We start from the raw sequence: 15,971 nt of genomic DNA, 5'->3' as shown, positions 1-15,971 counted from the left end.
CCTCTGAGCGAGGTCCAGGCCGGGCCGCGGGCGCCAGCAGCCGAGCGCTGCGGGTCCGGGCCCGCAGCCTGCGCGCACGTGGGGCGCGCCGGCCGGGGCGGCCGCGTCAAGACCGCGCCGCGGGCCTTTGTCTCCCGCTCCCGAGCGCGCCGAGGCGCCGGCCACGCGCCCGGAAGCCGGCGGCAGCGGCGCGGGGCCCCGCGGAGGGGGCGTTCGCGCGCTGCTCCCGGGCGGCGGCGGCGGCGGGGGCCGCCTCGCGCTGGCTTAGTTGGGGCCGGAGCGGCGAGTGGCCGCTCCGGTCAGCCCGTGCGTGTCCCCGCCTCGGGCTCTTCCCCCCTTCCCCCCCACCCCCCAACACGTTGGAATCAAACAAAACCCCCCAGAGGGGCTCGTCCCCGCAGGCGACCCTCGCGCCCGGCCGGCCGCGGCGGCTCCCGTCGGGTTCCCGGCGGGGCCCTGAGGGCGAGGCGGGCGAGGCCGCGGCCCGCGTCCCCGGCGCGGCTCGGGGAGGACGAGCCAGAGGTCGCGGCCCGGGGCGGGGGAGGGCGGCGACCCACCTGGGCGACGTGGCAGCCGTTCCCGACGCCGCCACCCCGCCTCCGCGGCCGGCCGGCCGGCCGGCCGCCCACCCGCCCTCTCGCGGCGGCCGCGTTGCTGCGGCGGCCGGGCCAGAGGCTGCTCTTCCGCGGGCGGACGGAGAGCGGCAGTGTCTCCCCGCGGGCGGCCCCGCGCGCACAGCCAGCCCGCCAGCCGGCCCCCCGCCCGGCCTCCCCCCCGCATCCCCTCCCGCGGCCCCCGCTGCTCGGCCGCGCGGCGCCGCGCCGGAGAGCGCAGTGGCGGCGGCGGCGGCGGGAAAGGGCTGCGGACCCGGCGGCGCCGCGCCGCGCCCTCGACGACGCGGCCGCGCCGCCCCGGTGCCCGCGCCGCGGAGCAGGTAACGGGCGGCGTTGGCGCGGCCCGGGGGGTGCGTGTACGTGCGTGCGTGTGTAATCGGTGGGCTGCTCCGGGGTTCCCCCCACCACCCCCCGGCGGCGCCCGCTGGGAACCGAGGCCCCGGCGCGGCGGCGTGCGCAGGACGCGGCGGGGACCCCGGCCCGGGGACCCCCGGAGGTGGGTCGAGCCGAGAGTCCGGCCCGCGGGCCCGGCCGCGCGGACGGAAGGGAAGTGAGGCGCCGGCGGGAGGCGGGCCCTGGCGCGGAGCCCGAGGCCGGCCGCGGGCGGCCGCCGCTCCCCCCCGGTCTCCGGGTCCCTGGCGGGCCTCCAGGCCCCCGGGACACACCCCTCCCGCCCCCCTCGCGAGCCTCGGCTCGGCCTTCTGCTCGCTTCCCGCCGGGACGGGACCTCGCGCCCCGCAGCGCGCCTGCGGAGCCGCGCAAACTCCGGGCCACCCCTCTCCCCGCCCGTCGTCGTCCCGCCGGAGCTGTTTATTTGTTCACTCCCGCGGGCTGCAAAAGCACGGTGGTCACTCTCCGGGCCCCCTCCCCCTCTCCCCGGGAGACCGCGGGGGAGCGAGAGACGCGGCCGTGAGCCCGCGCTCTCGCCGCTTGCACTGTGACCCTCGTCCACGTTGCTCCCTCCGAGTTCCCCTCCCCCCCACCCCGCCTCGGAACTTTGGATCTTCACCGCGACCTCACTTGAACCCTTGTCCTCCCAGGGGCCCACCCCCCGGGCCGCCGAGCCGGACCCCCTTCTCGGGGATGCCGGGTTGGAAATGGATCTTAGAGAGTGAGTCGTTTTATCCGGAGGGGGCACCGTGGATTTCTCGTACGCGCGCTTTTTTTTTTTTTTCCTTTTTGGGGGGTGGGTGGGGGGCGGTTATCCAAACAGTGTTTGGCCTGCTCCGAGGCAGCTGGAGTAATACTCGTAAGCAAGTGTTGGCGCCAGCTCCGGCTCGGGCCTGGTTTTGAGTCGCTTTAGAAGTCGACCCGCTGCCTTGGGCACGGGCAGGTTTGTACACATTTCTCGCCATGCAGTGGTTGTAGTTGTCTCCATGGCACAGTGCTGACTCGGGGCCCTGATTGGCTGGTGCTGCTACTCGCCGCGTCGGAGCCAATCAGGAGGCGCGGCTTGCCCGGAGACTGGTTAACCCAGACTCGCAGGGGATTGGTGGAACGTTGGGAAGAAAATCCCGGCGCTCCTCCTGGCCTCTCTGAAAACTGATTTGCTGCTGCTTCACTTCTCCCACCTTTTTTTTTTTTTTGGCCTTACCCCCCTCCCCCTTTTCTTTTCTTCTTTAAAAAAGAAAAAATCTTACCGTGTCATTCCTTAGCCTTTCCGTTCCGTTTCATTATTGACATTGGTTTTCTTTCCAACACCCTGTGCTTGCTTTGTAACTCGTGGTAAAGCAGCCCGCAGCCTTAAAAACGTTGTAGTGTAAGAACCCGCACAAGCTTTTGAGATTGTCTCCGTGTCAGCATCCAGTGTTCCGTGGTTTGGAGAAGCCAGATTCAGTTTCCTTTGTTAAAGGTCAGAGATTAACATCCATTTTTCAGAACCTTTGCTAGTAGTTTTTTTTTGGGGGGGGGTGGTGGTGGGCTGCGGTGGTGTAGAGGGTTAAAGAAAGGAATGATCGCCCTCCTACAAGGAGGCTGCAGTTTTTGTTCATAAAGAAAAAGCTAATTTTTGAAATCGTGATTTGAAAAATGCTCATTGCAAATCGTGGAGTACTGAGGATGTCAATTTTTGTACCTGTTGACTTCAGTTGCTTTCAGAGGAGAGTGTAAGGGGAAGGGATTTCATGGAAAATGTGCCCTCACATTACCTTAATGATTTTTTTCTTGATTTAAGTTGGCGTAATATTTTGCATACTGTAGAAACTACCTATTAGCATAGCGCCCCCCCCCCCAAATTATTTTTGGAACCATACCTGGTGTTGCTCAGATTGTGCTCAGGAATCACTCCTGGTTTTCCCTCTGGGTCCATATGGGGGGTTGGGGGTAAAACCATATGAGGGGTTTCTTTCTTTTAGTATCTTTGCTTTTTTTGTGATTACTGATGGTTAGACATTTGCAAACCTGTAACCAGGTTTTACTGTGAATTTAAAACCATCTTTACCTTCTTTCCTTCAGTTTTTTATTTGAAAATTTACATGGTTGGGCTAGAGAGATAACACAACAGGTAAGGCTCTTGCCTTCCACACATTTGACCCAGGTTTGATCCCCGGCATCCCGTATGGTTCCCTGAGTACTCTAGGAGTGATCTCTGGTAACCCTGAGTACCACTGGGTGCGGCTGAAAAAACAATTAAGAAACCAAGAAAATATATAAGGTAATTTTTTTTTAAAGTATCATTTTTTCTGACCAAGTATGGAATCACAACAGATTACTATTACTTTAAATTTTATTTTTATTTCTGTGGGAGGACTTTCCAGCAGTAATCAGACTCGGGGATCATTGCAGTAATACTCAGTTGTGTGGCCTCACCATTCAGTCCTCCGACTGTGACTTGTTGGCAGTGCTTCTTGCTATCAAGGGTTCTGGGACTATACCTAGCAGTGTGCTATACGGGATCAAACTCAGGGCCAGTTGAGCTTTCTCTCAGTCCCCGATTGCTACATATCACAGATTTAATTTTATTTATTCAGTTTTTGGATGGTACCTGACTGCTCAGAGTTTATTCTTGACCCTGTGCTCAGATATCACTCCTGATGGTGGTGCTGGGTCTTCCTTGTGCAAGGCAGGCACCGTATTCGTTGTGCTATCTCTCTGGCCTACATTGTGCTATCTTTACAGACTTAAAAAAAAATTTACATTTTGGGTCACACCTGGATGTCCTCAGGGTCTACTTGGTTCAGTACTCCAGATTGTTCTTGAGGTATTTAGGGGACCATGTAATGCCAGAGTTATTGAACCTGGGCCTCCTGTGTGCAAAGCTTGTACTCTTGCCAATTGAAGTATCTTTCTTGGCTCGGGCTGGAGCGACAGCACAGTGGGTAGGGCGTTTGCCTTGCACGCGGCCGACCCCTGTTCGATTCCCAGCATCCCATATGGTCCCCTGAGCATCGCCAGGAGTGATTCTGAGTGCAGAGCCAGGAGTCAGCCCTGAGCATCGCCAGGTGTGACCCAAAAAGAAAAAAAAAAATGAAGTATCTTTCTTGGCTTAAAACATGGGTCAGCTGTATTAAAGGCAGGCACCTTACCAACTGTTATCTCTCTGGCCTCATCATTATTATTATTATTTTGAAGCACGAAGGTTTTCATTGAAACTTATTTAGAAAGATGTTAGAGGAGAGAAAGGAGAAGTGAGTGTTCAAGAGAGAACACAGGCTTCTCCAGAGTGGAAATAGGCAAACAAAGAAACATTGAGACAAGCAAGCAAGGGAAAAACATGGCCTAAAAGAGCATGGTTTTTTTTTTTTTCTTTTCCCTGAGCACTACCAGAAGTAACTCATGAAAACAGAGACAGAAATAACCTTTGAACACTGCCTGTGTTACCTCAAATCGGAAAAAAAAATTGAGCATGCAATTCCTCTAAGAACTTCTTTGTGTGTGTGTGTGACTTTTGAAATTGTCTTTTTTCCTCAGTAGTGCCAGAATCAAATGGAACCCACGATCCCACACATTTAAGGCATGCACCCTACCTCTGTATCATCTCCCAGCCCAGAAGTTCAAAGCCTTGAACTTTTTTTTATTAATAGCTTTGTACTTGTTGACTTTTAGGATCTTCCTGATGTGACTCTGTTTACTTCTCCTACCCTCTCACTTCCCTCAGAGTGCTAACCATTTTTTTTTTGTTGCTTTCATTTCTACCTTATGTCAGGTACTGCCTTCTGTCCAGGTCGTTGAATCTACGCCTGAATACAGAAGCTCCCTTCCTTCCTTACTGTCTTCTTTAGTTTCCTGCTTCCCTTGGCTTCAGTTCTGGTAACTCATACCGGCCTTCTGGTTTCAGTGGACATGATGGGTGGCCCTCTTTGGAACTTGAAGGCTGGGGTGGTTACCTACATCTTCCTAGTGCGTTATATCTTCTTTTTCTTGTTTTGCGAGCCAGTTTGTGTTTTATTGACCCTGCGATGCGCAGGTCTTGATGGTGGGAAGAGCTGTTCTTTGCAGTGACTTCTTGGTTCTCAGGTTCTCCTCATGCTTGCTTGCACTTGGATGTGGTGTGAGTTTTCTTGGTAGGAACAGGAACTTCATATCTTGCCATTGTAGATTGTGTGTGTGTGTGTGTGTGTGTGTGTGTGTGTGTGTAGGAGGGGGGGCACACCTGGTGGTGCTCAGGGCTTATTCTAGCTCTGCGCTCAGGGATCACTCCTGGCAGTACTTGAGGGACCACGTAGTGTCAGGGATTGAACCCTGGATAGCTGGTGTGCAAAGCTCTATTTGCTGTACTGCTCCAACACTCTTGCCTTTGTAGACTTAAGCGTCTCTGTCTGTATTTCATTAATGACCAGGAAAATCCCAGTGATGGATTTGCGGACAGCTGATGCCACACCAGCCCGGCAGTGGCCACGCACAGCCTGGGACAGTTTCACCTTTAGTTGTGCAGCTGTCTCAGCAACTCCTTGTCACAGAGTTCCCTGGTCTTAATCTTGGCTGTGAAGGCATACAAGCTGCAGCTTGTACTGCCTGCTCAGAGGCAAAGAGCTTTTAAGTTCTTTCATCACAGTGAAGCTGCTCCTTTATAATGACTGAGGTCATTAGCAGAAAACCTAATCTGGTGAAAAAATGACTACGGTCAGGCCCAAAATATATCCCTTACAGTTCTTTTTCTTTTTCCCTCCCCTTCTGTCCACTCCCTACCCCTCCCCATTTTTCTCCTCCCTGACCCTCCTCTTCCCTCCTGTCCCCTCCCCCTTACAGCTCACGCTCCCGGCAGTGCTCACTCCTGGCTTTGTGCTTAGGGATCACTAATGGCTTATTTTTGCAGGGTGCACTGTGTATGATGCCATGGATTGAACTAGGGTCTTTTCTCATTATTAAATTTATTTTCCTAGGTACATTTTTTGTGAAAAGAGATGTTCTCTATTATGGACCCGAGTATTCCAGGTACTGAATTGGTAAGTTATATTTAAAAGAAGATATTTCAGGCTTTTTCCCCTCTGGAGAAGCCTGTGTTCTCTCTTGAACATCTCTCTCTCTCTCTCTCTCTCTCTCTCTCTCTCTCTTTCTCTCTCTCTCTCGCGCGCGCTCTCGCTCTCTGTTTTTCCTTAACATTTCTCTGAGAAAATTCCTGTAAATAAACATATTTAAAATTTTTGAAAAAATTGAAAATTAAGATAGTCTGATATTTCAAGGAACTAGGCTTTTTTGGTGCTAGCATAGCATTATTGAGTTCTTGTTTGCTGAATAAGACTCACTGTCTACTTGAAGCTTATAGATTGAGTCTAAATGGCTTTGAGTGGTATTGTACCACTATACAATACCACTCTACCACACTGTACCGGTATGATAGCAGTGTATTCAGGGTATGGTGGGAACAGTGTCTCAGTCAGTCTAAATCAAACTTTACTGAAGGAAATTTAATGCAACTGAAAAGTATAGGGTGACTGGGATGGGGTAAAAGGAAGTTTAGGACAGAGCCCCTTGGAGGCAAAGAAATCTAAAGTGGCTTATTTATTTTTTAGTTTTTTGGGCCACATCTGACCCAAAAAGTGCTCGGGGCTTACTCCTGACTCTGATCTCAGGTTCAGTCTTGGCAAAGCTCAGGGACCATATCGGGTCCTGGGAATTGAACCCGAGTTAACTGTGTGTGCAAGGCACATACCCTACCCACTGTACTATCTTTCTGGCTCCTGTAATGGCTTATTTTGTGTGGAAAACAGGTAATTTTCCTGTTTCAGGAGAGTAGACTACCCCCAAAAGGAGATAGAGGAAGAGGAGACAAGGAATTCTTGTCTGAGGGGTCTGGTATTAGAAGACTGAGAGAATAAGCAAGGCTGCCATTGCTGTTGGCAGTAAAGGGTAAAGGAACAATGGCGATACAGTGTATCTTTCTGTAATTCTTTGGCAGAATCTGTCTATTATTCTTGTACTATCTCTCCAGCCTCTATTAGTATCCCTTAGGACAGATATACTTTAATCTGTTGAATTGGGGGCTGTTTCTCCAGGGGAGAGCACATGCTGTTGTCGTGGGAGGGCTTTGACTGGATACCAGTTGTTGCAGTGCCTTCTAGAACACTCGTGGGTGTCTATGTCCTTCATGCCTTTGTACCTTAGATCCAACCATTATGAGTCTTGCTCATCCCCCTGCACCTGCTAAAGGAGGTTGGGCTGGGGGGTTCGAAGAGATGGTATGGGGTTAAGGCGCTTGCTTTGCAGTCCATTCCTGATTACTGTGGAATCACTCCTGGTATTGCTCAGGTGATTATATGTGATGCCAGGATCAAACTGAGATCAGCTGTATATAAGACAAGAGCCTTTACGCCTGTTAACCTCTATACTCTTTTTCTTTAATCTTTTTTTTTTTTTTTAATTTTTTTTGGCTACAACTGTCAGTGTTCTGTGTTCTGACTCTGTGTTTAGGGATCTTTCCTGGTGGGGCTTGGGAGGTCATATGTGGTTCCAGGGGTTGAACCCAGGTTGGAAATGAGCAAGGCAAGTGCCCTACCTGCTGTACTGTTGCTCTGGCCTCCTGCTGTTGGTCCCCCACCCCCCCACTCTAAAATTAATTTCATAGTTTTGGGGCTTGAGAGATAATATAATGGGTAGGGCTCTAGACTTGCATGCATCCCACCTGGGTTCAGTATCAAGTACTGTGTATGGTCTTTGATGCACTGCTAGGAGTATTTCTTGAATGCAGAACCAGGAGTAACCCTGGAACATTGCTGGGTGTGGTCCTAAACTTTTAATCACAATAATCAAAACCAGTAATTTTGAGTTAATTTTTCTATTACATATGAAACTTGGAGTTTTACTATGGTTTCTGGAATTACAGACTTGGTTTGTGGTATGCTGAAATCACACATTTGGTTAGGATGCTGGGTTCTCACTGGTTTGAGGTGCTGGAGATCTGACATTGCTGTCCTGGTGATAACGGGCAGTGCAAGGGATCAACCTTATAGTCTGTTGCCAACTAGGTGTTCTACCACTGATCCCCGCCCCTCTGCCTCTTCCCCCTACCCTGGTTTACTCTAGTTAATGGATATACTCTTCATTCAGTAGCACTGTAGCACTGTCCTCCTGTTGTTCATCGATTTGCTTGGACGGGCACCAGTAACATCTCCATGGTGAGACTTGTTACTGTTTTTGGCATATTGAATACGCCACGGGGAGCTTGCCAGGCTCTGCCATGCGGGTGGAATACTCTCGGTAGCTTGCCGGGCTCTCCGAGAAGGATGGAGGAGTCGAACCCAGGTTGTCCACATGCAAGGCAAACGCCCTACCCGCTGTGCTATCGCTCCAGCTTTCTTCATTCAGTAGCATTAACAATTTTTTTTGGAGCTGGTTATGCTTGAGAGGTAGTACAGTTCCCCGAGCCTTGCCAAGAGTGATCCCTGAGCAAGAGGAGCCTGGAGTAAATCCTGATCAGAGCCAGTGTGGTTCAAAAACAAAAAAAAAATTTTTTTTTTTTTGGTGGGAGGTCATTGTGGTTTATACTACTACTAATGATACTTTCTTGCATACAACATTCCAACACCAAACCCTTACCAGAGTGTACACCTCCTCAACCCACACCTGTCCTCTCTCTATTAACCGGTTGTTCGAAAGGTGATTTTAATTCCTTAAGTATCGAAATCAGGTTGATTGATTCCTTCTATTGTCTTTCTTGCCTTCCCCTCCCCTCCCTATCAACTGGCAGTACTAAGGGCTGACTCCTGTTTCTGTACTTGGGGATCTATCTCTCTTGGCGGGGCTTGGGGGACCTGGAATTAAACCCTGCATACAAGGCAAGTGCCCTATTCGCTGTACTATTGCTCTGGTCTTTGGAAAATGTGAGGGGAGAGAAAGGGAGAAGTACATGTTTGAGAGAGAACACAGGCTTCTCCAGAGTGGAAATAAGCACAGGCTTGAAGAACAAATAACTTAATCCCTCCCTCCCCTCTTCCTTCCTTCCTTCCTTCCTTCCTTCCTTCCTTCCTTCCTTCCTTCCTTCCTCTCCTTTCTCTCCCTTCCCTTCCTTCCTTTCCTCCCTCCCCTCTTTCCCTCCCCCCCTTCCTTTCCTTCCTTTCCCTCCCTTCCCTCCCATCCCTTCCCCCTTCCCTTCCTCCCTCTCTTCCCTCCCTCCCTTTGGTGCTCAGGGCTTTTGGCTTTATACTTGGGAAATCACTCCTGGTGTTGCTAGAGGGATCTTACATCGTCTGGGGATAGGACCTGGGTATGCAGCATGCAAAGCAAGGCCCTACCCACTGTACTATCTGTCTGACTCTTTAATTTTGATAATGAATGCTCTTTTTGGGCTAATGTTGTCATTGATTTGTCAGTTTTCTTGATATTATAAGATGACCATCAGTTGTTTCATTGATTCCCTTATCCCCCAGCCCTAGTCTTGCTATTTCAAACTTCATTCATTTCAGCTTTGTCTTTTTACTGGGAGATTTGGGAGTTGGGGGGCTGTTCCTGGCTCTGTATGGGGTGAGCAGGGGTTCTGTCTTGGTTGTGACCAGGGAAATGTGGTGCTGGGCGTTGATTTGGGCTCCGTCAAATGCAAGGCAAGGCCCTACACTCTCTGGTTCTCATTTCTTTGTTTTTCTTTAATATGCCTTTTTGCTGCTTTTGGTTTATTTTGCTTTTTTGCTGGTTTCTTGAGTTGAGGAGGGGACTCCGGTGATTATAAAACTTCATTTTTTAAAATAATGTATGCATTTAGTGCTATAAATTTATATCATGGCTACTTTAGCTGATTGTATAAATTTTGACATTTAGGAAAAATATTTATGGTTTTGTGTATTGAATCCACGGCTTCATATTTTCCAGGCAAGTGCTCTAGTGTTAGGCTAGTTCCTTGCCCTCTGTATTTAATTTAATTTAATTTAATTTAATTTTTTTTTCCTTTTTGGGACACACCCAGCAATGCTCAAGGGTTACTCCTGGCTTTGCACTCAGGAATTACTCCTGACAGTGCTCAGGGGACCATATGGGATGCTGGGGATTGAACCCGGGTCGGCCACGTGCAAGGCAAACGTCCTACCCGTTATGCTATTGCTCCGGCCCCTTTAATTAAATTTTAATATTTGGACCATATCTATTGGTGCTTGAGGGGCCTTGCAGTACTGGGGATTGAACCCAGACCCTCTGAAAATTATGCATTCAAGCCCTTTGAGCCATCTCTCTGACCTCAGTATTTTTTTTTTCAATTTTTATTAGTGAAACACCATGAGGTACAGTTGTAGACTTACAAATTTTTGTGCTTGGGTTTCAACCAGTGCCCATTCGCCATCATTTACATTTTTTTTTTAAAATTATTGTTAATGAAACACCATGAGGTACAGTTGTAGATTTACAAATTTTTGTGCTTGGGTTTCAATTGTACAATGATCAAACACCCATCCCTCCACCAGTGCCTATTTTCCACCACCACGGGTCCTAGTATCCCTCCCACCTCCCATCCCCCCATCCCACCCTGCTTCTGTGACAGGGTATTGCCTTTTGTTCTCTCTCTCCTTTTGGGTGTTGTGGTTTGCAAAAGAAGCATTGAGTGGCAATCATGTTTTTACCTCAGTATATTTAAAAACTTTTGTTTTCCCTTTTTTGGGAGTGGGGTGTGGGAGCTGGGAATTTGGGGCACACCATGTCATGTTCAGAGATCACTCCTGGTGGTGTTAGGGGGACCATATGAGGAATTGAGGATAGAACGGGAGTTGACCTTGTACAAGACAAATTTTCTGCCTGTAATAACCTGTTTTCTTCTTTTTTTTTTCCCCTGCTCCACATCTGGTTTTTTTTTTTTTTTTATAGAATCTTATTATGACATCTTATTATGACATCTTATTATCTCATTCCTACTTTGGACAAACTAGAAGGCTACCAAATGTAACCTGCCCACAAACTCTGGCAAACTCCCTATGGTGTACCCAATATGCCAAATACCAGTAACAATGATGGGTCTCATTCTCCTAAAGAGCCTTGAGTATAGCACTTTCTTAAAAATCTCAGGGCTAGGATGAAGGAGACGTTACTGGGGCCTGCTCGAGGCAATCGACGAATAACAGGATGGTCGTGATTCGTGATTCGCTCCACATCTATCTGTGCTCAGGGCTTACTCCTGGCTCTGCTCAGAGATCGCTCTTGGCAGGGTGTGTGGAATTGAACCTGGTTTGCTGTGGAGTCCTACCTGCTGTCCTGTATCTCCAGCCCCTATCTTCTTTTTCTTTTTTTCTTTTGTTTATGGTGGAGTGGGACTCCCCAGCAGTCCCGGAAGCTAGCAAGTTCAGTTTTATTGTAGTTGAGAACCTACGTCATATGATTTCAGTTCTTTCAAATTTGTTGAAGTTTCATTTTGTAGCCTAGAAAATGATCTATCAACATAGACTGCCTGGCTTATGGTTTGTGGATATTTGGAAGAATGAATAGTCTCTTGCTGGGTGTCACAGTCACAGTCACAGCCCTCCCGTTGTTCATCAATTTGCTCGAGCGGGCCCAGTAACGTCTCCATCATGAGACTTGTTGTTACTGTGTTTGGCTTATCGAATACATCGCGGGTAGCTTGCCAGACTCTGCCGTGCGGGTGAGATACGCTCGGTAGCTTGCCGGGTTCTCCGAGTGGGGCGGAGGAATCGAACTCGGGTCGGCCATGTTGGCCGCTTGTAAGGCGAATGCCCTACCGCTGTACTATCGCTCCAGCCCGTGCTGGGTGTAGTGTTCTGTAAATACCATTCCCCTAACTGATCCTGTTGAGTTTTTCTCTGTCCCTGCTGTTCTGTCTAGTTAGAATCAATTGTTGAGAAAGGGTTATTGAAGTCTGTGAATTTAACTTTATATTTCTCTACTTTGTCCTTTCATTTCTGTCAGCTTTCGTTTCATTTATTAGTCTGTTATTTGGTGCATCCGCTTTTAATATTCTTGTGCCTTCTTGGTGGCCCAATCTTTTATGATTATAAAAAAATCCTCCGTCTCTGATCATTTTTCTTTGCTTTAAATTTTACTTTTTCTGCTATTAATATATAAAATGTAATTTATTTAATTTAAATTTAAATAGGCACATTTGACTGGTGGCTGCCATATTGAGAGTGCAGTTCTGGAAGATGGAGAAAGCTTTGACACAATAAATTTAATTAAAAGGTAAATTTTATAGTATGTTAGAGATATTAAGAGAGATGTAAGCAGGAAAAGGGAGATTGGGGCAGAGGAAACTGGGGATACGATTTTAAATGGACAAACAAAATTACTGGGCTGGGGTTGTGCTGGCAATAAATAGAACATATGTTTTACAGGTGTGAGACTCTTGGTTTGCCAAACATATAAAAGAAAAACAAAAAACGTGGAGGAATCGTGTGACATTTGCACCAAGGTTTGGAAAATGTGTATTTGGAACATAGCAGAGAGGAAGACCCTTGTGAGAACTTTAGCATTTACTATCGGTAACAGCGAGAGCCACATGAAGATTTAGGACAGATTCTGATTCATTCTGACATTTAAAGTGACTTTGAAGGTCATTTGGCTGGTGTGTTGAAAATTGACTAAGTCAAGGGTTGAAAGCAGGTAGGTCGTTTACAGGACAGAAATATAAGTTGAAATATGTAGTAGCCAGACCAAATTTGGGACTGAAAATTTGATACTTTTGGGATATATTTGAAATGCTTATTTAGACATATGCAAGCAGAAAACGACTTATTCTCCATATGTATCTGAGCCCCTGTCTTTGTGGAGCTTACACTTTTCTGGAGTATGTGTAACAAATACAATAAGCAAAACAGAAGAATAATACCTATACTGTTAGAAAATGGTAAGCCTTATGGAAAAAAAAGTCAATTTTGGTGTTGTGGGACTGACTTCTTGATGTCTTATTTGAGTAATGATAGAAAGATCTTATAAAGAGAAAATAGTTATAGATGCAGGGGAGAATAGTAGTTTAAGTAAAGAACTCTCACAGGAGAGAGGAGGCAAAATGGGACTGGAGTGACATGAACAAGGGAAAGCAGGGGTGCCAGCTCTGCAGTCATGAAAATGTGTGTTTGGAACATAGCAGAGAGGAAGGCCCTTGTAAAAACTTGAGCAGTGCAGACCATTTTAAGGATCTGGCTTTTACCCTGAATGAACACTGGAAGGTGATGTATAGCTTTACAAAAGAGAGGCATGACATGAATTGTCATTGAATTGAATCTTTTTGAGTACCTGAAGACTGGAGGGGGCAAGTGTAGAAGCAGGGAGATTGGTTAGGAGACTGAACATAATGCAGGTAAGAGGTGATGGTGAGGAATGATTGCATTTTGGATGCATTTTGAGAGTGGCACTGACAAAATTAGCTTATTGGTTGGATGTGAATGAGAGGAGTCAGGAATTATTCCAAGTTTTGTGACCTGAGTAGTTTGTGACCCTAGAAGGATGTAGTCTCATTCATTGAGATGGATGAAACAGGTTTGAAGGAGGTGGTCATGAACTCAGTTTTTTGTTTTTGTTTTTGGGCCACAACTGGTGGTGCTCAGGACTTAACACCTGGCTCTATTCTCAGGGAATCATTCCTGGCAAGGCTTGACACCAACATGTGGTGCTGGGGACCAAACCTGTGTTGGCCGTGTGCAAGGCAAGTGCCTTACCTGCTGTATTTTAGCTTCAGCCCAGGAGCCCAGTTTGGAACATGATAAGATTCTAGTTTCTCTTAGATATCCAGATATAGAAGTTTTTGAGGCATTTGGAATTACAAAGTTCTTTATAGGGTGCATAACTCAGTGGTGCTTAGGGGCCTACCTCTGTGTTCAGGGGCCACTCCTGGCAATGTTGAAAGGCCACATGTGCTAGGATGCAAACCAGTTACGGCTGCAGCTGCATGCTAGGCCACAGCCTTAATCTTTGTACCATCTCTCTGGACCCTTATGCATTTAAATTATGAATATTGTTTTATTTGTTATTTTGGGCCACACATGCCAGTGCCTAGTGGTTATTCCTGTCTTTGTGTTCAGGAGTGACTTTGTGACCATAGATTTGCTTGGAGGACCATAGATGGGTTGGTAGCATGCAAGGCAAGTGCCCTGTATCTTTTTAATCTTTGTTTTATTTATTTATTTATTTTTTTACTCTTTGAGTGGGAACACACTGAAAAATTTAGGGCTCTGGGGTCACTTCTGGTGGTTCCAGAGAGTGAATCTGGGCCTCCTGCATGCAAAACCAGTGCTTCAGCCATTTGAACCATTGCTCTGTTCCTAATAACAGTGTACTCACTGTTTGAAACTATGTAACTTTTTAAAAGAGGAATATATATATGTGTGTGTATATATATATATATATTTTTTTTTTTTTTTCTCATGTGGGGCACACCTAGCCATGCTCAGGGTTTACTCCTGGCTCCATGATCAGGGATGACACCTGGTAAGCACCCTGCTCCTTGTACTATCTTTCCAGACTTGGAAATAGTTTTATTGAGGAGATTTGAGTGAGATAGAGGTGGAGATACCCATACCATAAAGCAAAGGAAGAGAACTTAACATACTTTGAGCTGGATTCCAGATTGGATGGAGTGCATCTGCATTTCTAAATATCTTAGTTTTTTTTTTTTTTTTTGCTATTTTTTTCTCATTTTGGTCCACGCTTTGTGGTCCTCAGGGGTTACTGCTGCTTTGCACTCTGGAATTACTCCTAGGTGCACAAGGGGCCATAGGGGATGCCGCTGATCGTACCCGGCAAGCACCCTACCCGCTGTACTATTGCTCCGGCCCCAAATATTTAGTATTCAGTATTTTAGTATTTAGCAAATATTTAGTATTTTAGTACTTTTAGTATGCTCCATGCTCAGTCCTGGCAAACTGGCAAATGTTAAACTTTGCCGGTGAGAGAGAAATTGATTCACTGTCACTACTTTTTTGCTTTTCCCACAGTTGATAGTGCTTTCAACTATCAACTTACATAAAGGCGTCATTAAAGACGTCAGATAAAGACATTCCAATTTTAGGAATAGAAATATAACTATATAGTCTGAGTGTTTCTACTTGCTTTCTATTTTAGGTCCTATTTCTTCTGGATTGTGCAAGATATTTAACCCTGTTTTATTTGAGGTATGACTTAAATATCAAGCATCTTAAATAAGAAAAGGGAAACCCTTTAGTTGTGGAAGTCAGAATGCCAAGGCGAAGGAAAAATGTTGGGGGAAGTCCTTTTCGGAAGACTGCAAACTCTCAGAAAGTTGTTGGATCCAGTGTTGCTAGTCATGAGGAGCCAGCCACTACTGTCCCTGCCATATGTGAGACAAAACTTGATCAGGAAGAACTCTTCACCAGTATCTCAGAGATGTTTTCTGATCTGGATCCCGATGTAGTATATTTGATGCTTTCTGAATGTGATTTCAAAGGTGAGAAAAAAGTCTAGTTTGAACCCTCTTATAAGACTTCATGTATATGCCACGTCCGCTAGTAATATAGAAACGACTTATTTTTGTTTTATTATTTGCTAGAGCACCTGCTTTGGGCAAGGAATATTGAGGAATATGAAGAAGAATAAAACATAGTTCTGCTTTCAAGAAATGTGTAGTTCTAGGTGTAAGATAAAGATATGTATATGTGGATGTGTCGTATGTTTTATTTCATTTTATTTTTTATCTTTCCTTTAGAACAGGTGGGCACTGTTGATGTTTTGGACCAGATAATTCTTTGTTGTGAGTGCCTCAACTGCATTGTAGGGTGTTTGGAAGCAATTCTGGCTGGTACTCAAAGATGACAATAGTATTCCCCTCCCCCTACCGTGACAATTAAAATTGCCTCACTGTGTTGTCATGTGTCCTTTGGGGTGGGCTCCCCAGGTGAGGACCATTCCCCTAAGAATTTAAAGTCTGCAAAGACAAATTTTTTTTTTCCTTATTGGGTCACACCTGGGGATGCATAGGGATTACTCCTGGCTCTGCACTCAGGAATTACTCCTGGTGTTGCTCAGGGGACCATATGGGAT

General features: G+C 47.1%; 1 protein-coding gene across 1 annotated transcript in view; it reads left to right on the top strand.

Annotated features, from left to right (window-relative positions):
* Positions 1–838: 838 nt before the first annotated feature.
* Positions 839–15,971, top strand: part of N4BP2 (NEDD4 binding protein 2) — a 70,539-nt gene continuing 55,406 nt past the window's right edge. Inside the window, exons 1-5 of the mRNA XM_056125580.1 lie at positions 839–934; positions 5,936–5,998; positions 12,076–12,158; positions 12,311–12,578; positions 15,036–15,378. Coding sequence (XP_055981555.1) covers positions 15,150–15,378 — 229 coding nt within the window. The 5' untranslated portion in view covers positions 839–934; positions 5,936–5,998; positions 12,076–12,158; positions 12,311–12,578; positions 15,036–15,149. The remainder of the gene's footprint in view (positions 935–5,935; positions 5,999–12,075; positions 12,159–12,310; positions 12,579–15,035; positions 15,379–15,971) is intronic.

This window comes from Sorex fumeus, unplaced genomic scaffold, assembly GCF_029834395.1.
Source record: "Sorex fumeus unplaced genomic scaffold, SorFum_2.1 ptg000055l, whole genome shotgun sequence".
Taxonomy (NCBI): domain Eukaryota; kingdom Metazoa; phylum Chordata; class Mammalia; order Eulipotyphla; family Soricidae; genus Sorex; species Sorex fumeus.
The sequence above is the reverse complement of the archived record's forward strand: the minus strand, read 5'-3'. Positions and strand labels throughout refer to the sequence as shown.